The 22,099-nt window shown below is 41.5% G+C and overlaps 1 protein-coding gene across 1 annotated transcript; it reads right to left on the bottom strand.

The window, feature by feature from the left end:
• Positions 1-1,606: 1,606 nt before the first annotated feature.
• PMS2 (PMS1 homolog 2, mismatch repair system component) lies at positions 1,607-22,090 on the bottom strand. The gene is made up of 15 exons (XM_029576755.1): positions 21,869-22,090; positions 18,148-18,287; positions 17,765-17,851; positions 17,335-17,437; positions 16,783-16,966; positions 15,724-15,894; positions 15,127-15,224; positions 14,287-14,386; positions 13,862-13,946; positions 13,316-13,468; positions 7,749-8,664; positions 6,263-6,430; positions 5,671-5,771; positions 4,127-4,296; positions 1,607-2,730 (listed from the first exon to the last, which is right to left on the bottom strand). Exons 1-15 carry the CDS (start codon positions 21,880-21,882, stop codon positions 2,593-2,595), a joined length of 2,628 nt encoding a protein of 875 aa, XP_029432615.1. The 5' UTR covers positions 21,883-22,090; the 3' UTR covers positions 1,607-2,592.
• Between the last annotated feature and the right edge of the window lie 9 nt (positions 22,091-22,099).

Genomic DNA, 22,099 nt, shown 5'->3' on the forward strand with positions numbered 1-22,099 from the left:
ACTCCCCCTCTCTAATTTTAATACACTACCCTTCTTAAAAATCTTGCACATGATCACACTCCTACCCACACAAATACACTGCAGAATGGGTTTCATTCGTACTCTGGCTCCTGTTTGGGGCGTGCTCCTCCTGGTTCTGCACCAGGATGCCTGCTGCAAAGAGATGTCTGACCCAGTTGAAGGTCCTGCGAGAACATGTAATCTGTTGGGCATCACATAACACTACCAGAAAAAAAAAAATCAATAGGATGGAATAGCCAGCCTTTGCTTCAGCTACCCCTGCCTTCTCCCTTTTCTTGCCATTGGAAGAACTCGAGTCAGATCATTGACACAGCAATGCTGCTCCTGCTGCTTTCAACCTGGCTATTGGCTATATAGGGACAGCGAGGTAGTAACAGCCACGAGGAACCAGAACAAAAATAATGCTGCTGGGGTCCATATTTACTGCTTATATGGCAGCAGCTTAAATCTGCGGGACTGCCTGCTCACGGCCTATCACTCTGCGATCCTCTTAAGACATCAGCTCTAGGTGCTGCATCCCAGGACCCTTTTGATTTTCCTATACTGCACATGACTGAGATTGGACCCAGTGGACTGAAGGGAGTGACAGCTAGCTGTAGGCTTTACCCTGGGCCAGTGCAGACTCTGCATTGTGGTGCTGCCCCCACTGCCATGCACACTTGATAGTACAGGCCCTGAAGGAGAAGAGGGCATGAGATGCAGAGACTGTTGGGTACATGTGCAGAGGGAAAAAAATATTGGTAGAGGTGTTTAGGAGGGATGTGTAGTCCCTTTTTTTTTTTTTTTTTTTTTTTTTTAATTATTTATTTATGAATATTTTACATAATATACAAATAGAACATTTGTATAGGCAATACAGAGATATTTCAGAAAATATAATTTAAGGCAAAAAAAAACAGAACCTTAATACAATGAAAATATTTAACATTTCTCGTTCTCTAGTTACATAGGAAACAGGGAGAAAGTAGAGACATAAATTTATAAGGAGTATATACTGTAAGTATATTGCAAAGTTAGATGTTTAAACCACAGATATATATATATCTATTCCCGTTGTTAAGACGAATTGAATCTATAGAAAATTATATGAGACATTTAAATCTTAGAATGTTAAATTTCCCTATTATTGCAGGGGAAATTCCTCTACTGTCTTTTAAGAGATATGCAACTGAGGCATTAAAAATTCCAAATGAAATGATACCACCAGTTAAAAAGCTTTTCTTTTTACCTAAAAGAACCAGCACACCGTTAATAGCTCCCTTGCAATCTGATTTTCAGAATTTGACAGAATATTTAGAAAATTCTAGTATTGAAATAATGGATCGTGCGGTTCTTTTTGTTACCTTTTTTGATGAAATGGCGGTATCTCTGATAATGAAGAGCTACTTTAAAAACATAAATGTTTCCTTTTTAGGGTGTCAAATTCGAGTGTACCCTGACCTAGCCAAATCTACGCAGCAGCGTAGGAAAGATTTCCTAGTTATGAGACCTGAGACTTTAGCATTAGGGGGTAGTTTTAAGTTACGATACCCCTGTAAATGTATAATTCAACTTGCCAGGAATACATATGTTTTCTTTGTACCAGAACAGTTGAGGGCCCTTATTTCTGAGAGGAGGCTTCCTGATGAAGGACAACGGGAATAGATATATATATATATTTTTTTTTTTTTTTTAATTTCAACTCAAAAACTAAGAAGCTGAAATGCTCCCTGAAGATACCACCCTCGCAGAAATAAGACTCAGCTGCAGGAACACGCCTGTCTCCAATCAGCTCTGGATGATTTGACTAAAGAGAGAATGGTCCATTCCAATTCCAGAATCTCGGAGAGAGGAACCATATACCTTCAGCTGAGTTAAGAGTTCTATGTTGAGCATTAGCTTCCCTGAAGCAGGTAGTAAGTACCAATAAATATGGTTGCCCTCACTTTTCATGACTGAAAAATTAGTTGAACAATAAAAGTATCCGATATCAGCAACAACATACTTATGTGAAAAATCAGCACAAAACCCAAATTTGGGGGATAGCAGAATATATATTTTTCGCCAATGCATAGCATAGGTAGGACATAGCTAGACTTAGCTCCATGAAAGTTTAAAAATGGTCATTTTTAACTTTACTCCTTCCTAGCCATATGCTATTCAAGTCAGGATTATATACTATTTGCTGCTGTACCTGCTTTATATTAGTTTTATTGTATGCTTAAATTTACATTGTCTTGTCATTTAGAATATAAATCTTCTGTAAAAAGCATTCACCAACAATCTTAAGAAGCATACATGGATATTTCTATATACCAGAAATTCAACTATAAAACAGGAATAAACTTAGCTCACTATCTGGTATTTTAAAGGAGAACCTGACACCAGTTGAAAAATATTACTTACAGTTAAGCAAGTTAAGTGTACAGGTCTGGAATGTACAAAATGTAAAATGAAGGTCTGAATTGGTTGACTAAAATGCAGCCGCTGCTCTCATCAAAAACAAACATAAAATTCAGTTTAATAATGTAAGAAAGCTTTAAAATAGCATTCTTATAAAAAGCACCATTAAAATATAGACAGGATTTATTCTTAGGTAATTATATCTAAACTAGCCATGTGTCTAATCGTAGGTCTCCCATGGGGACAATTCCAAGGATGTTCAATCTCACCCATGTGGGTAACCAACTTCTTCATCTCACAGGCATTGAGTGCTGTTCCAATCATCACCTGTAAATATAAAAGTGCAAAAGAACTTCACCAACTTGATTTACACATTCTCAGAGTTGCAGGCCTCTTCCTAGATGGAAGATATACAGGAAGCAGTCAATAGCAGTCTCAGATCTGAGGGTGAGGGAAGACTGCCGTCCAAAAAGGCAGGTTCATCATCTCTTATGGGAAATGTATATATACTTGGCAATTGCCTAGTTACTGAGGGACACAATTCTAGGCTCAAAACTACAGTCTGCATTTATTAAGGCTACTGTATATTATAATAAAGCCAAAGTTATAATAGCTGGACTGGGGGGAGAAAACTGGAATCTGTAAGATGCGATACAACTTTCACTGGACCGGCATAAAAATACTCCGAAAGATAGGGCAGTGCATATGCTTTCTACAGCACCTGCCTCCAATACCACTCAACTCTCAATATTTTTGTGTTTTATGCTAGTGGTAAAGACCTCAGCAAGACGACCGTGTCCGTTTGTCCTTCTATGGTTTATGGTTTATTATTTTTCTATACCGTCACATCGGCAGGGGCCTTCACAACGGTTTACAAATCAATTAAGAGAGAAATACATTAATATAATAAAGAAATTAACAGCTAAAAATTAAAAAGATAAAAGTATAGAAATCATATAAATTAGCTGTTAAAAGATTCAAAAGGTTAAAAATATAAACATAACACATCACTTCGTAAAAGCAGATATTAAGAATGATTAAAAAACAGTATTACTAATCCAAAAAACAATATTTAACTTTATTAAAAGGCGGAAAAGTTAAGCCAAAACGTAACTAATGCTCATGCTCTGTATAGGCACATTTAGACAGCCAAGTTTTTAACTCTGCCTTAAATTTTTTCTTATCTGCTTGTAGTCTCAAGACCCACATCCTTGTGCAAATCTGCAGGCAGTGAAGGGGCAGCTCAGATGCAGGTGCAGTGTGGAACATTGTCTACCTGCTGTTCTGCTCCCAACCCGTTAAACTCCTACTAATGGATGCTAATGCAGTCTTCATTTGAAACCTCCTGCCCGAAGACCTCCACTCTGGGATTTCCTGCCTCACAACGTTCTCTAAATACAAAAGCTTCCTTTCTTCTGGCTTGCAGATGCACTAAAAAGATTTTGATTTTCTTCATATTAGCCCACAAAAGTTATCATAACACTACTAACATCCCAGTAGTATAAAAGAGAACCTGAAACATGTTTAGCAGATAGCAGTTAAAACCAAGTTTTGTAGTAAAGAATTTTTGCAAAGTTAATGGTGACAACTGTAAAAATTGCATTTCCATTCTACTTTGATTAGAATGAAATATCTGATAGAAAAGCTCATTTTCAAACCCATTCATAATGCATTTAGTTTCATGACCCAGGAAACTGATACTCCTTTCCCCAACAGTACTTACAGACTTTCTGCATGCTCTAGAAGCAAACATCTGTCGGACTCTGGATGGTCTACACATAACTCCTGGACAATCACTCAACATAAAGACAAGCTCTTCTATGTCCTGCAGGCCAAAAGTCCAGTTTTTGCTAGTTGGCAAGGAAATCAACTTGACTCTTTCAGTGACAGGAGCTTAAAAAAAAAAAAAATTAATTCAGTCCTATATACTAAAACACAGATATCACCCTCCATGAATGAATGACAGCATTTATCAAGGTTCCAACTATGCATCGATAGTAACATTTTATAAATTCCATATTAGCTCAGTAAACATACAGATTGTGTACTGACAGGAGGCTCAACCCATGGTCTGGACTGAGCCGGGTACGTACAGGGAACAGTTGTTTTAAAAATAAAATAGGGGAGGTGGGAGGATTTGGGGCTAGTTGCCAATTTTGGGGCACATTAAAATTCAATGTTTTGACGATGATATTCTGGGCTACTAGAAGTGGAAGACCAGAGTACCTCACTTGCAAACTTAAATGGTATAAGCCAAAAAGATTATTAAGATCGATATGGAAGCTGTGGAAGTGCTGGATTAGAGAGCATTTTCCATAGCAGCTTTCCACAGGAGATAAGATTGGAAATGAAATACTGGACCTTTCACATGGTTAAATCTTGGCCATTTCCTCTTGAATAAGGGCCAGGGATGAGATATGGCTTGTGATGGAAATTCTTCAGGTTGGGTAAAGAAGCACTGATCAATATTGGCGAGTGTTATATTAAACAGGGATGCAGCCACGTTTTGTCTGCTATATTGTTAAATGTTTTATGTCCACTGCTAGTGTGGTTTTTTTGGTAGCATCTGAACAGGATTAACTGCTTTGATAGTGTTTCTGTAGACTGCCGATTCAGTTTAAGATTTTAAAATAATCTCTTCTTTCTTGAAGGGGGAGGGGTATTATTTTTATGATATGTTTGCTCCAATTAACTTTCCTATATATTGTTTTTAACCAAGTGTATAAAAGTTTTAAATGCATCAAAACCACTCTCATAGGAGTCGTGAGAGCTACGTAACTGCAGCAGCGCCTCAGCCTGGAGTTAGGTTAGCCTCAAGTAGGAGCAAATATATTTGGGTCGGGGAGAAGAATCCAAGCTGCAGACATATTTAAGTGGATCAGTATTTGTAAACGTAGCTTTGGGAAGTGTGAGTGTGTTCATGGGCCATCTCAGATGCCTTCTGCACACTCTCAATCTTTTTCCAGGTTGTGACAAATAGTGGGTTGTTTTTTGTTTAAACCAATTATCTTATTTATTTCAACAAATTTATAAACTGTTTTCCTGGTCAAAATAAAACAAACAAAACAAAACAAACATCTAAAACTGTCAAGAAAGTTTCTATTTGAGTTTTTCTTACTATTCTCCCTCCAAAAGGTATTAAAAAAAAAACAACAAAAAAACAAACAAACCATGAATGAATTGGGTCTTTCATTTTTAGGAACCAGTATAAGTCACCTAGGGGTTAACTAATATCTTATGAACTTTAGAGAGGTTGTCATCACTTACCATTCTCATCAATAATGAAATCAAACCCATTTTTCCTAAATATGTCCAAGTTTTCAATCAATACAGTTTCATTTACAGCGGTGCAATTAAGTTTCTGTGGGCTGCAAGAGAGAAAATGTTAAAATTCATCTAAAGATGAATTATGGAACAACAGAACTGTGCTTATTCCCTAGTATAAAAGAAACACTTATTATTGAAAGGCAGTGGAAATTCACACACCTGTTATTAAGGTTTTGTAATTATATTAATTGTTTATAATTATTATATGAAAGGATTCTATTGAATTGATTGTGCAATATAGATGTTTTTACATGGATGTGAGTGTGGGTGAATGTGTTAGTTCAGTTTTAACTATGTTTAGGTGAGGAAATTGTGCTATGAAATGAATAAATGTTTACACATTGATTTATGTGTGATCTCTCTATTGTGATTTGTGTATTATATAGTTAGAGAGTGTTGGGAATAAAGTACCCTCTGTGATATTTACCTTGTGTATTCCCTAGTATATACTTTTTTTTTTTTTTTTTTACTTAAAAGCCAGAATGAAAGCTGTTTAATGTAAAAGAAGGATGAGAGCACTGGTGATCCTTACGCTATAAGTCTCTGTCCTTGGAGAACAGTGTTTTGCTGTAACATTTCAAAGTTATATTTTTCATCTGTTGCATGTTGGTCGATAATGAAGAGATCTGAATTCCTTTTGGCTACTATAAATCCTAAATTAAACTGGCCAATGATTTCCATTTGTGCAAACATATCTTTGCTGCAAAAAAAGAAAGAATGCATCTTTGGTGAAACATGATTAACAATTTTTTTTTTTAAACGTATTTTCCCATGTTGGTGTACTAGGTACACTGTACACAGATAAATCAAACACGAAAGCAACAATGGTGAAATAACCTCAGCCATCTGCATGTTCTGCTTTGAGTTTGAAACTTTACAATATTAAAAGCACATAATATAATAATTACCAGCGAAACGTATCCCCATGAAAACAAAATAAAGTTTTGTTTAATTCTCTCTTCAAGAAATAGTTATTATCAGACTTATAAAATATACAGTCATTAATATCATGCATAATTATCTTCTCTTTGGAGTTCTGGTGATAGGAAGAGCGAGGCAAATGTAAGTGTCCTGATTTCTGATGTCTCTAGTGCTTCTCAATGAGAATATTTTCCCATAACGGCTCGCTGGGAGGCCTATCCCCCCCCTCCAAGTCCTGTTCTCTGCAGACTTTTTTTTTTTTTTTTTTGTAAAAGCTTGATTCGTTGTCAATTTAAATATCTCCTCTCTCTTTTTTTTTTTTTTTTTTAAAGAGAAATAGTCCTAACCCTAAAATCAGGTCAAGACTGCAGGGTTTGTACCACCTCCATCTGCCGGAGACAGAGAAATACTGAAGGGATGCAGGGGGCATACCAGGTTAAGAGAGGGTGCCCTTCAAGTTTTTCTCTGTCTCCACCTGCTGGAAGGGAGGCATAACCCACAGTCTGGACTGATCCAGGTACGTACAGGGAATGAGAATATTTTCCCATATTGAATGTCCTGCCATTGTAAGAACATTTCAAGATGGTAGCATTTTCAATATCAGAAGGCTCCATCATGAAATAATTTAGCATTAAAGCCTCACAAGACACACATTTATCTCCATAAATTTGCCACCAATCTGAATAAAAAGTAAAAATCAGTGAGAAGCCCAAATCACATCTATATCATGGGAAACTCCTCAGGCTGGATGGATCCAGGGCACTGTGGTCCTGGTCCTGCTCCTCAGGCTGTCAAGGGCCAGGGCATGCAGATCCCTAAAGCATTCCCAGCTCCCAAGAGGAAGGGCGTCCCAAGTCACTGCTCAAGAGTGACACCTGCTGCTCGACTCAAGCGTGTACCTGTTTAGGATTCCGAGAGGAAAGCAGCCTGCACCTCAGCCACAGGACTGGGCTAGTGGGAGGGCAGAGAGGGGTTACAAATAAGGAAAAGCTCCAGATGGCACTGAATGAATGGCACCACGCTCCCAAGCCAGAGCAGATTCCAACTGAACTGACAGGCAAAAAAAAAAAAAAAAATCATAAGGAATTGGGAAATACCTAATCTCTCTTCTTAATTCATCTTCTGCCACCTGATTTTCTCCAGGGCTAATCTTGGCTCGGAACCTTTGATATCTGAGCACATCTGCTCTTGGCTGATGCTGCTGATGAAGCCTTTGCACTCTCCTGGCCAAACAGCTCATTGAGAATTTCAGAGGCACAATTTTCTTCCTAACTTCCACAGCTACGTCGGCTATTGCCTCCGACGGACTCGTCAGAGTACGCCCTGTCTTTGGCATCACGGTTGCTTCCCCATGGCCCTGCTCTGTTTTACAACGCTTGGCATGTGGACCAGGGTCACCATCTCGTTCAGGGAAACTCTTTAGTTCGTCGTTTTCTCCCAACTGGGCCCATTTACGTTCAGCCTTGAAAAACCTGTTCCCGGTTTCAAGGGATTTCTCCACTGGGACAACGCTCTCCGAATAGCCACTTGTACAATTCAATTTTAAAAGCCAGTCCTCGTTCTCCGGGGAGTCGGTTAAACTTCCGCTGCTGTGGCAGCTGCGGGCACCCGGCGTGTCAAGACCAGCGTCGGACTCCGTAGGAGTGCTGCCGCACCCCGAATCTCTCTCGCTTGATTTCAGATCCTTTCCAGCACACAGATGTGTGCTACTGTCCAAAATCTCATTGTCAGTATCGGAGGTCCTTGCAGGCATAGATTTCTGACTGCCCAGAGAATGCAACGGGCTAAAAAACGACTGAAGTTTTCTCTGGCTAGGGGATGTTCGCTGAGGCTGTGCAAGTTTCTCATTTGGAGAGCTGACCTCTGGCGCCTGATGGAGGGAAAATGCCTCCCGCAGCTTGGAAAGGGTCACTGCTCTCTTAACTTCCCCCGCTGCCTTCTGATAACAGGGGCTCTTCCATATTTCTGACCCAGGGTTCTCTGTATCCCCTGAAGGTATTTTTCTAAAGCTTCCTAAACATAAAAAAAAGAGAATAAAAATCTTATCGTGTTAACTGTTTAAGTGCTTCATGATATACATGTCAGAGCTATATACAAGTTCATGATTAACATCTGAATACTTTTAAATTTCTGTACAGTGTGCTACTTATAAGGCAATTTAAAAAATATTCCTTAGTTGTTTCGGGGTCCTCTTCAAGAACCTGACCTTTATGAGATCCAATAAGAAATAGGAAAATTGGCTCTTACCTGCTAATTTTCGTTCCTGTAGTACCACGGATCAGTCCAGACTCCCTGGTTTTGCCTCCCTACCAGCAGATGGAGACAGAGTTTTGTAGGCACCGCCTCTTAACCTGGTGTGCCACCTGCATCTCCTCAGTATTAAATAATACCCAAGCAGACAATACTTAATCAAAATGATTGTTTACCCAATTAACTCCACTATATTCCCCGGAACAAGCAGAGGACAAGGAAATTCATAATTAAGAACTATAATTAAATTCAGAATACATCTTAACAGGACTAATGAGAAACCTATGCCAGTCTTCAGATTTATTCAGAACTACTAAAGAAGAGAGATAGAGCGGACTCTCCAAAACTCCTCTTTCCCCCAGATGGGACTCTGGGCTGATCCGAGGTACTACAGGAATGAAAATTAGCAGGTAAGAACCAATTTTCTTTTCCCTGTACGTACCCGGATCAGTCCAGACTCCTGGGATGGACCAAAGCTTCCCTAACCTGGGTTGGTCTGTGAGAGTCCTGCTCAAAGAAAACTTCTACCAAAGTTGTCAATGTCTGGAGCCTTGACGTCCAATCAATAGTGTCTGGCAAAAGTATGTAAAGACTTCCAAGTAGCTGCCCTGCAAATCACTTGCGGCAAAACCAGTTGGCACTCTGGGTAAAATGAGCTCTTAACCCCTCTAGGACACGACGACCATGACAGATATATGCGGAACCAATGGACTTCTTCAACCAAAGCGCTATCGGGGCCTTTGATGCTTTTTGACCCTTTTTTGCACCACATCAAAGCACAAAAAGGTGATCAGACAGCCTGAAACCATTTGTGACCTCTGGATACCGCAACAAGGCCCTTCTGACATCCACATGTCTCAGTTCCCTTCCATAATATGCATACATCTCCAAATTTGTAAAGGCCGGAAGCTCCACTGACTGACTTAAGGGGAACGCTGAAACTACCTTCGGCAGAAAGGACGGAACCGTCTTGAGAGAAACTCCGCAATCCAGCGGCGGACTCACGATGTCGGACCGACCCGGGTATTCGCCGCCCAAGCCGGCCCAGGACACGTCACGTGGTCTGCCGAGCGCAGCAGACCACGTGACTGGAGCGATTGGCCCACCGGGGGATGCCCGATCCCCCGATAGGCCAATTCGCCCCTGCCGCAGTCCGAAATCCGCAAAAAAGGTTTGTCTCTAGCCTGCGCCCGGAGCCCTGCTCTGACTGTAGCATCTTTGGCCCCAAAAGCAAGAGCAAACTGGCAGAAAACCTTTGCCCCCTTAGGCTTGTCTTCCAGCAGTTTGTGCACCTTATTATCACCAAGCTGCTTTATCAGCTGTTCCAAGTCTTCTCCAAAAGGGAGCCTGCTCTTAATGGGGCGCGCACTAGGCTGAGCCTTAGAGGAAACGTCCGCTGACCACTTTTGAACCACAACAGCCTCCTAGCCAAGACCGCAGACACCATCGAACAAGAAAAGATATGAAGCAGATCATACAAGGCGTTGGCCCCATAAGCCACTGCTGCTTCTAATTGTTCTGCTTGCTCAGATTCCTGGGGCAAGAGATCTTTGGCACTCTAACTACTCTACCCATCTCAGGTTGGGTCGAATCATAAAACTGCTACACACCACAGCCCAGATGCCCAGGGCCGAAACCTTAAATATCTTCTTGAGGTGCACCTTGAGTTTCCTATCCTGGAGATCCTTCAGAGCTGCCGCACCAGCCACTGGGATGGTGGTTCTCTCTGTGACCGCCGAGATGGAAGCATCCACCTTCGGTACCCTCGAGCTCCAGAGTCTCCTCAGGCAAGGGATAAAGCTTGTCCTTACCCTGCTGACTTTAAGACCTGTCTCAGGAGTATCCCACTCCCTGACCATTAATTGCTTAACCATCCTAGGGAAAGGAAAAGTCCTGGCCGAGCCCCATAAACCTGCTATGACCGGATCTACTCCTCCTGTGGAACTGCTCTTCCCAACTCCGCCAGGACATGCGGGACCCAGCTCTTCTCTCTGAAAAAAAGTGAATGATCTTCGGATCGTCCCCTTCCATGGAAGGAATCTTCCCCGACTCCTCCTCTTGATCCTGACCACTAAAGTGGGAAGACCATCCCCAGAGGGTACCCCGTGGTCGGACTCCTCAGAGGAAGGGTCATTTGTGGTATCCTGCACCGCTGGACCCCTGATTTTCCGGACTCTCGTGGCCCCTGGAGTCTCCAACTGCCTGGTCACTTTTCTAGGTGGCCTCTCAGAAAAAGTCTACATCTGGGGGAGCAACCCCACTTGGACTTACTGGCCAGATATGTTTTATGCAATAAAAGAACAAAGTTCGGGGAAAAACAAGAAGGACCCCTAAATCCCCCTCCAGGGGATTCGGATCTTCATCCGACTGCTCCTCTAGGGCCTCCCGGGCTTTATTGGGGCTCAAATCGGCTGGAAACAGCACTGGTGGGAGATCCTGTGCCACTCTCTCCTCAGCCGCCTTAAAAGTTTTCAAGATGGCCGCCGTTCCCGAACTTAGCAGGAGTGGATCGGCCTCATCCTCTGAAATAGCCAGCAACCTGCCAGGGCTGCACTACAGCACCCCACGACAAACTCTCTCTCCCCCCCCCCCCCCCCCCCAAACCGGAGAGGGCGCATCAGCTAGCCCGGGAGAGCCGTGAAGATTATTCTCCACAGGCAGAGCAGCGGCTCGCATGTGGCATGACCCGGCTCAATTGTGACCACTTGGCAGGTGCAGACAACAGCAAGTGGGATCGAGAGCTGCAACAGTGCTACTGCCTAAGCACCCTGCCTCCGGCTGCCACCAGCTACGGGGCGAGCAGCAAAAACCTTTTTTAAACTTTACAAAGAGAAAAACACTACTTCCCCGAAGAAAGGGTGGCAGAGGCTTCTCACAATCCTCGCTGAAGGGGAAGCAGCTGGACCACAAGCTGTCACCCATGGCGCACTAGAAAAGAGCAATTTTGGGTTCCCAACCCCTGCTCGTCCTTAACCTGCTACCGGGGGGGGGGGGGGGGGGGCAACCAGGACCTGCCAACCCCCCGGGGAGGAATGTCTTCCTCCTCCTTTTCCTGTTGTGTTTTTAAACTATAATCTTTTTTTTTTTTCACTCAGGTACAGAACCGCAGGTTGTGCACCACCTCCTTCTGCTGGAGACAAGAGAAATACTGAGGAGATGCAGGTGGCGCACCGGGTTAAGAGAGACGGTGCCTACGAAACTTTCTCCGTTTCCATCTGCTGGAAGGGAGGCAAAACCCAGGAGTCTGGACTGATCTGGGTGCAAATCATGGAGGAAGGGATTTCTGATTGGAACTTGCAAAGGTCAGAAGTCATTTGGGTATGAAAAGCCCCACACAGGTGAAACACATACCCATCTGGAACAGGCGCCTTCAATGGGGGATAGCATTAGGGTCGACCAAATTAAATGCCCCCTCTCCTACAGGTATACAGCACTGAAACACAGTACTAGCAGGCTCATTTGGGGTGGGGAGTCTGTTACACACAGAAAGAAATCCCTAAATTATAAAAAGAAGAACTTTTGATGAAAGTAAATTTCCCCTTTGGGGTGTGCACCGCCATACACAGGACATGGGCACGTTACAGCTAGGTTCCTCTTAGTGGAGAAAACAGTTTCACTCCACTTAGCTGCTGCTTTAAGCACATTTAAAACAAACAAGCAGAATGGATGTCTTCTTGTGTAATGTAGTCACAGTCTTACTTTAAGCAAAATTAAAAAAAAAAAACCCCACCCTAATTTTACAGCTCTGTGCAGTAGATATGGGCTCTTTGCCCAGGACACAGTTCAGACAAGTTTGAGCCCACTCCATCGGCCCACAACGGAACCAGGACACAAACAAGGCCCGTCCAAGGTTCCAAATCCATGCACCTAAAGGGGGAACATATCTGCTAGGTCCGCTGCTTTCAGCGGACATAAACATCTACTTCTAATATACATTTTAAAGCCTTACATTTATTTGGGCTATTCTAAAGGGCTCCTGTTAATGGCAGCTGCACTTTTTCCAATACATTTCCTTTACAATACTTCCAGAAAAGTTTACCAAGTTTGAAATCGTGACTTAAGGTGATCACCAAGATCAACATGGATCCAAAATCTCTAGCCTTGCATATTTAAAGAACATTTTAAAGACACCATTTTTTCCTTTTTATTAAAAAGAATAAGATTTACTCCTCCTTTGGCAATGGTTGTTAGATGGTCTGTCCCCAGTATAGGTCCAGTGGCAGGCCCTTAACCCCTCCATACTCAACAGGTTTTCAGTCTGAGTCAAAAGGCCAAGAAGGGCCTACCCTCAGCTCACAGCTCAAACCCTGTGCTCAGCTACACTAAGATTTCATTCAAAAGGCTGAGAAAAGACAAAAAATGTGTTTGACTTGAAAAGAGCCTGGAGTCTAGCATTTAACTGCCTGTTCCTTACCTTCAGTTTCCAGCAGCTTCTGATTAACAATCAGCTTATTAGCTTCACCACTATACATTCCCACCAGTGACGTTTTTAAAACTGCCAGCAAACATTTCTCCTCCTGGAGCAAAATCTGCCTTTTGTCTGGCGTGACATTGATATCAACACACTCTGAAAAGAAAATACAACCGATTTTTATTTATTTATAGACCACGCAAGAATCTCAATGTTCTTTGCCACATTTCTGGCTGGGAAAGAATGAAGGCAATCAGTGAAAGTATCATGAATACAATGCTGCGGGTAAGGCATCACCATAACCCCCTCCACCCTATGCAGTCTGACCATTAATTGGCAAAAGAAAAAAAGTGCAATGTCAGCTTCATGGCACAGAACCCTGCCCCCAACAAGTGCTCCGTCTTTTCCTTGGTTCATAAGTCCATTTCTGGTTTTTAGGAAATTTTAACCTCATGAATCAAGAGCAGTGGGACATTATGCAGTAGACCAAATCCAGGTCAAAGAAGAATTTAAAGAACGATTTTACAGAAATATCTTAAAAGAACTCACCAGAATTAACAGAAATGTTAAGAACGATAAATGGATACTGGTGCCTATTATAGATGTGGTAAACCTCATTCACCAGCTTGGAAACCTAAACAGAATTAGTGAATTGATTAGAGAAACTGACAGTCTGAACTTGCTAACGATTTGTACTCTTCAGACTCTCCACTGGCATTTATTTGACTTTCTGTGGTCTTAATATAGAATGCACTGATGTAATAAACATCTCAGTAGTGGTTTTATGTTGTTTGTTTTAGTTTGATGATATTATGAATGTTTTGTTACTTGCTTAGATCTGTGGATAGTGTGGGCTGTAAGTGTCCAAATAAACACATCTTTCACAGCACACTTAGAGAAAAGCACTACAGACTCAAAGAAGGCCTTTTTTGTTTGTAAGGGAAAGAAGTTGTGATGTTATCACTAGTTCTTACCTTTGCTGGGTCACAAGGTCGCTGATTGACAAAGAAAAACTGTCTGTCTGTTGAACTTCTTCCAACACCATGATCACAGCGGGAAACAAATCCTGTAATGCTGTATCAGGTTAAGAGAAGCACATTAAACAGCACAGCTATGGCGTGGAAAGGAAGATATAAAAGGATTATTGGATGTTCTCCAAGCAATGCTTCTGAAAGCTGCCATTCCCTCCACTTTTCAGCACTGAAAGCGAGCAGCAGCCGCGCGACCACGACCACCCTCACTCCTATCATAAAAGCTGAAGAACTGCCAAGGGGGATTTTTATACCACTGGCACATTTTAGAGGAAAATGTGATTTCACTTCAGTTACACTGGAGCTATGAAAATGAGCGAGGGCCAGTGCCTTCCTCTTCTTTCTGTCCTGTATCTGATTGCTAACTGGGTGTCGACGTAAAAACATCCAGCTGAGGATCTGGGACATAGCAACTGGAAGAAAGAGAGAGGGCGGACAGGCAGTCCAGTGCCAGAGCCCAATACTGTAAAACAAACAGGGACAGTGTTAGGGCGAGAGAAGGCGGCCTCTGAATTCTGCAGAACACTGGGAGGAAGGGGGGTGAGGGGTGAGGGGTGGAATGTTTTGTATGAACCTCAACACTGTCACCTGTGCCAGCCCCATTACAATTTAAAGAGGTCTTCCAGAGCTGTTTATCTCAAATGAGGCAATTAATCCAAAACGGGCAGATATCCATGTTCTTATATCATGTCAGAACGCTAGCATGCATTTAGGTGTTTGAATGCATTTGCACAAGCACATGTCGTCACTTCTTCCAGCAGTGTTTTGTGGGCTGTTACTTACACATATAGGTCACGTGGAACATCAATTGAATTGAGACCATATTCTTCACAAACCGCTTCACTGGGAGGTAGCTGAGCAAAGGGAATAAGGCTTTGCAGCTGAAAAATTTCAAGGCAGAATTAATTTCTGTTGTACGTATAAGTTCCTTATTCCACTAATATTCTACATCAATTCCTTCTGACATTCACTGGGAGGTATTCACAGAATTGCACGAGTAGTTTCCGCAGGACAAAACCAAATATCATCCGACTGCAGCATGAGAGAAAAACAAAATCCTGTGAGTCGAGTATCTCCAAATGATTAAGCCAAGTGTGCAACTCAAGAATTCTGCAGGAGTAGAGGCCTAAATTCTGCACTGGTGGCACATTTAGATTCTCAGGGAACGAAGCATCACCACTGCAATGCTAGCGACGACAGCTAAGGGCAAGGATCATCACCATCACTCCTTTCACAAAAAGGAGCACAGAACCTGACTAGCAGCCATCACTATAATCAGACACACAGAATATTTTTTGACTATAAATCTAAATACCCAGTCCCCGATTAGAAATGGCCACCACATGTATTTTTTTTTTTTTTTTATTTGTAGTGTCTTACCTGCTTTTGTCCGAATACAGCACCAATGTTTTCCTTCACATCACTAGTGTTCCCACTGGAACACACCACAGGGCTTCTTTTCCCTTGGCCAACCTGATTGGTGCAACTTATGCGAACGCCTGTTGAAATTATACAGTATGCTTGTAACACCTGCACCATTTTGGCATATTCCTGGTAAAGAAAGAGAGAAATAATAGTTCATAAAATGCAAGTGACGCTTATAAATCCTACTACAGAGTAGTTTTATCAATATGCAGGAGATGGGCAGAAGTAGCAAAAGAATTCAGATGTCACAAAAATCCTCACTACAGTTGGGAGAAATTTCTATCATAGCTTGCAGTCTTAATAGAGTCCAATAACGAATGGAGAGCACACTGCTTCAAAAGCGCAGTGCGATTTGAAAACTTGAGATCTAGCTGAGATAAAAAGTGACACTTAATACTGCAGTTTTATTATAGATCTCATGCAAGGGCAAAGAGGAATCTGAAAGAGTTGAGTGCAGCAATATGAAACTGCTCCAATCTCCTACCATTTTATTTACTTTGTATTTTATTTTTTTATCTAAGTAGCTTTGGGTCAAGGAAGCTATAATTTATAAGGGCCAGTGGTTCTCCTCACATCACCCCCGCAGATATTCAACTTTTTTTTTTTTTTTTAGCTATGTTGTAAACAGATGCAAGTGGAAATCTTGGAGATGCAGAAGGCCGTCGTACCATATTAAAGAAGCATTTTAACTTTGCTTACTCAAAAAGAGTTGAAATACTCTCCAATATGGCAATGAAACATAAGTGCTATGCACTATACATTTGAGAAAGTAAGTGCAACATTTAAAGGTTGGCTTTTTTTTTGTGGTTTCAGGGCTTGCTTTCAACAATCCTCCCTAGGAAGAGCATGGTGGGCAGGTTTCTCCTGAAGTACGGAGCACTGCTGGCTTTCAAAAGCTATATACGCCCATCCGGGGTATTCAACTGCACTTCCTTCCTAGACTGGCAAAGTTAAAATGCCCTATTCTCTTACTGCCTCGTTCGCTTTCTGGGCAGATTTCTTTCCCGCCAGTACCTTTTTAGTATTTCGCTGGAATTCTTTATGCCGTACCGGCAAAGTATAAAACAGCTGCTGTGCGCAGACGGTGGTTCCCTGCTGGCGGGGAGAAGGCACTTTCTGAACTATTTTTCCATTCTGATCAAACACTAAACGAGTCCCAACCTGTGCAGATCCATGACAGGTAACGATGGTAAGGTCGCTATAAAACAAAAATTGGTGAGGTTACATGAGCCAATATTACAGAGAAGGACAGGACCTCAGGTTATTTTAATTTAAGTCACGGAGTCAATTCTCCTTCAAAGTTGGCCAATGGGAGATAAAGAGCTCCTCAGTACTGAATCTACCAGACTGTTTCTCTTATAAAGAGTCTGGTACAGGTAAAATCTGCTTATTAATACTACCTTCAGGACTTATTTGCCAGGGACAACCTGCACTCATGTATTTCTGTCTTCCACCCCCTCCCAATAATTTGTATTTGGGGAGGGCAGGGGGGGTGGTGGCAGTAGGAGTATATTGTGAGTGTGTTTCTTCCCTGCCACTACCATTAGATCTTTACAACTTTACTACCTTAATGCACACAGAGAACTGAGAGCCTCCCCTCGGAATCCAAATGTTGCCACGTGAACTAGATCAGAGAAATCTTGGAGCTTGGAAGTATGATGTTTCAGAGCTAGAAAAAGAATTGGTAAAACTGTCTTATGATTATATACGTTGTGCATCCAAAGTACGATTACAGAAAATGTCCATCATTTTTGCTCAGAAAATAAAATGTAAAAAATGTACTTGAGATAAGTGCTCTTCAAATACTCTATAAAAAACTTACATTTTCTAGATAACACCTCCAGCTTTTTGGGAATTTGCCTTTAAATATGACTAACAATTTTCAAACTAAAGTTTAGATCTCCCATTATTATTTGAATGGTTTAGGTATTGATGGTCACTTGAGACCAAACACATCTTTGCAACATTTTGCTCAGAAGATAAAGGTTCAACTTACTCAAGCCTTCGAAGTTTTCTTCTTGTACTCCACAGCCGTTATCTGAAACTTCTATGAACTCGGTTCCATATTCTTTTAGCTTTATGTCTACAATGATCAGACAGGATCTTTAGCAACAGAACATTACTTGCCACTGCTTGCAGCCCTAGCAGCTGTTGCTTGCATGCAGTAGCTGCTTTAAGCTTGCTACAGTTTGCACCGGTTCGAAAAAGCAGCCTAAACGTCTAAGGAGCGGATGATAATGGGAACGAAGGGACCTGTACAGAAGACTAAAATCCTCTAACATGAATTTAAGTGTCTTGTGCAGTTAAAATGAGGACTATGAACAGGTCACGTTCTCAAATGCGATGCTAGAGCGCGCGCACCTGGAAAATGACACTTACCGATATTAGACGCTCCTGCATCTAAACTGTTTTCCACTAGTTCTTTCACCGCTGTGCCCAGATTCAGTACAACCTGTCCTGAGCAGATCTGATGAACTGACTTACGATCTATGGGCTTGATGACTTTAGCAGGTTCGGTGCTGCAGGAAGAAAACCAGAAGCACAAATCATACTAGCACGGTAACCCCTCTTCCTTAAAAAAACTATCCCTTGGTCTGACAGAGTCAGGACAAAAGAAACTTTATGGTAGCTTTCCTTTCACAGAGCAATGCTTTCCGAGGGGATCCTTAACAGAACCTCTCGGCCTGCTTACAGACACCTCCTAAATTAGTCACTGCTGTAGCAGCATGCTAGACATATCTTACAGGAAACAATGATCAGTACCTGTTTAAATAAGAGCAAAAAAACACGAGGATAAATCTGGTTAATCCAAAATATTTGTCTCTCATTGTATCCTTGTTGCAAGTCGGTGACGAGATGTTCAGCAGAATTAATAGAATCGTATGACCTGTAACTTGACTACATCTCCTATGGCCCCCTGGAACTGCGCTGAGACTTAACATTTCATTTCACACGGCTGGAGGCCTAGAGGTGAAAGACTCTGTAATGCTGTAACCATTACCCTGAGCCATCTAATCCCAACTAATTCTTAGATTAATGGAAGTGAACAGAAGACAAAGGCACACATTTCATGTATTCAAAGAGACTGATCAATAAAGCTATGGTGTGTCTTTCGGTTAAGAGAAATTCGAGTTACAGAGTCGATATTGAACTGGTTTAGATCTTACTTAGCCGGCTGTCAACAACAGGCCATATCCGGGGCGAGTAGATCTGCCTGGTTCCAGCTTTCGACCAGTGTCCCACAAGGGTCAGCTCTCTCAGCAGCACTGTATAATGTCTATCTGTCTCCAGTAGGAAAACTGCTTGCTGGCCTTTACATGGGACACTGGATATACGTGGATAAGGTACAATTTTATAATCAGTTGAGCTCTTCCTGGGAGGAAACATCCACCATTGTTTCATGCTGCATTTCTATTAGGCAATGGATGACACGCAATAACACGGCCTTAAACCTAGTGAAGACCGAAATTCTCATACTTCAGCACTCAAGCCCACTGCACAAACTAAAGTTGTCTTTCGTTCTGGTTTTTACAAATTGCGAGTCTTGTGTGATTAAAGATCCTTGATGAACGCGACACACTTTTGTGCAGTGGTGTAGGCAATTGTGTTACCAGCGTTGGATTTCTGCTGTGTGTTATATTTGGGGTTGCTGGCCACTACAATTAGAGCTTTACAACTGTTGCAGAGCACAGCAGCAAGGCTATCGGGAAAGTCAATGAGAGCACACATCTCTCCAATACAGAGTTCGGTTGGCTTCCAGTCCAGTTCAGAGTAATGTATAGGATGGAAATGCAGTATATAGATTGCTAGCATACAATTCACATCCCTGGGTTAGTGCCTTGCTTAGGATTTATAATCCAACTTGTGCACTGTGTTTCTCTCAAAGAGGCATGTTGGAAGTTGCGGCAGTGCATCAGGCTCATCTGGCTGAGATGAGAGCGTGTGCCTTTTCAGTAGCTGCCCGTCTTGTGGAACTCTTTGCCTTATGAACTTCACATGATGAACTGTACAAAAACATTCAGGCAACTACTGAAAATCCATCTTTTCTGCTAGCTGTTTCCACCATGATTTGGCTGAAATAGTCATGTTGCTGTGGTATTAGGCTCATTTGAGCTGTCTATTTTCTGCAAGATTATATTTGTGAGATATTTCAGTTGTATATGTTTTATTGTACACCACCCAGGTGTCTGGAATAGGTAGTTTATAAATGTAAATAAATAGTGTTATATCCATATGCTGCACAGAGAAACGGTGATGAACAGTTTCCATTTCACCTGGAAAGAAAAGTACTCAGACATATAGGGGTAATTTTCAAACAGTTCACACAGCTGTAAAGCATGAAGGTGCTTGTTGCACACATTTTATGCTAATTTTCAAAATGTTTCTTTTTGAAAATTCAAATAAGCTGCAGAAGAGACAACAATACACTCGGACAAATCAAAAGGATTAAGGGAGAATCACTAAGTTTAGATCTATACTTCAAATGATGAGTCAAATGCAAGAACCTTTATGCTGTTGATTAAGAACATAAGAACATGCCATATTGGATCAGACCAAGGGTCCATCAATCCCAGCATCTTGTTTCCAACAGTGACCAATCCAGGCCATAAGAACCTGGCAAGTACCCAAAAACTAAGTCTATTCCATGTTACTGTTGCTAGTAATAGCAGTGGCTATTTTCTAAGTCAACTTAATAATTTATTATTTATTTTATTTATTAGTTTTTATATACCAGTGTTCAATTTATAATATCACATCGGTTTACATTGAAACTGTGTTCAAGGAGGGACTTCTTGTTTTACATTGTAACTTCTTCTAGTTTTACATTATAACATTCAGTAGATTTTATTTAACAATGTAACTAGTTCCCATTAACATTGTAATGAACTCTTATATAACAGTGTGATTCTTATTTAACATTGTATTTTTTAAACTTTAACGTTGTTAAAGCAGGTAAACTTTAATGTTAATAGTAAACTTTTAAACTTTAATGTTGTTAATAGCGGGTAACGGACTTCTCCTCCAAGAACTTATCCAATCCTTTTTTAAACACAGCTATACTAACTGCACTAACCACATCCTCTGGCAACAAATTCTAGAGTTTAATTGTGCGATGAGTGAAAAAGAACTTTCTCCGATTAGTTTCAAATGTGCCACATGCTAACTTCATGGAGTGCCCCCTAGTCTTTCTACTATCCGAAAGAGTAAATAACCGATTCACATCTACCCGTTCTATCTGCCATTTTGATGCCCAATTTTCCAGTCTCACCAAGCAATTTATCACAATCTGCTTGTGATTTAACTATCATCTGTAAATTTGATTACCTCACTCTTCGCATTTCTTTCCAGATCATTTCTAAATATATTGAAAAGTAAGGGTCCCAATACAGATCCCTGAGGCACTCCACTGCCCACTCCCTTCCACTGAGAAAATTGTCCATTTAATCCTACTCTCTGTTTCCTGCCTTTTAGCCAGTTTGTAATCCATGAAAGGACATCGCCACCTATCCCATGACTTTTTACTTTTCCTAGAAGCCTCTCATGAGGAACTTTGTCAAACGCCTTCTGAAAATCCAAGTACACTACATCTACCGGTTCACCTTTATCCACATGTTTATTAACTCCTTCAAAAAAGTGAATGAAGCAGATTTGTGAGGCAAGACTTGCCTTGGATAAAGCCATGCTGACTTTGTTCCATTAAACCATGTCTTTCTATATGTTCTGTGATTTTGATGCTTAGAACACTTTCCACTATTTTTCCTGGCACTGAAGTCAGGCTAACCGGTCTGTAGTTTCCCGGTTCGCCCCTGGTGCCCTTTTTAAATATTGGGGTTACATTAGCTATCCTCCAGTCTTCAGGTACAATGGATGATTTTCACATTACACAAACTAAATACTATTAAAAAAAAAAAAAAAAGAAAACTTCCTGAGGTTATAACAAGACCAGAATAGTCCCATTTGCCCTAAAAAGAAAAAGTACCAACTAATTGTGAACAATAATTCAGAAACCACGAGGTCTAAATCAGTTTGCATATTGCCTTCATTACTGCATGCACCCAAGATTAAGCTCTGTTCAATGCCTACATTTACTGTCACTCACCAAACTACCTCCATAGCACGAATTTAGAGCAGATGCAGAAACCTATTCTAAACCAATATCTTCATGCTGATTATTTAAACCGCATGCAATTATAAGAGGCGGTGGCGGTCACGCTCCCCGGTGCAGGGTCAACAACAAACGATAGCATGAACACCGATGAGCGCCGAAGCCCGCCGCTCCGTGCAGCTCGCGGGCGCATTTCCCGTGCAACGTGCCGATAAGTCAAACCTT

This window comes from Rhinatrema bivittatum, chromosome 14 (assembly GCF_901001135.1).
Source record: "Rhinatrema bivittatum chromosome 14, aRhiBiv1.1, whole genome shotgun sequence".
NCBI lineage: Eukaryota > Metazoa > Chordata > Amphibia > Gymnophiona > Rhinatrematidae > Rhinatrema > Rhinatrema bivittatum.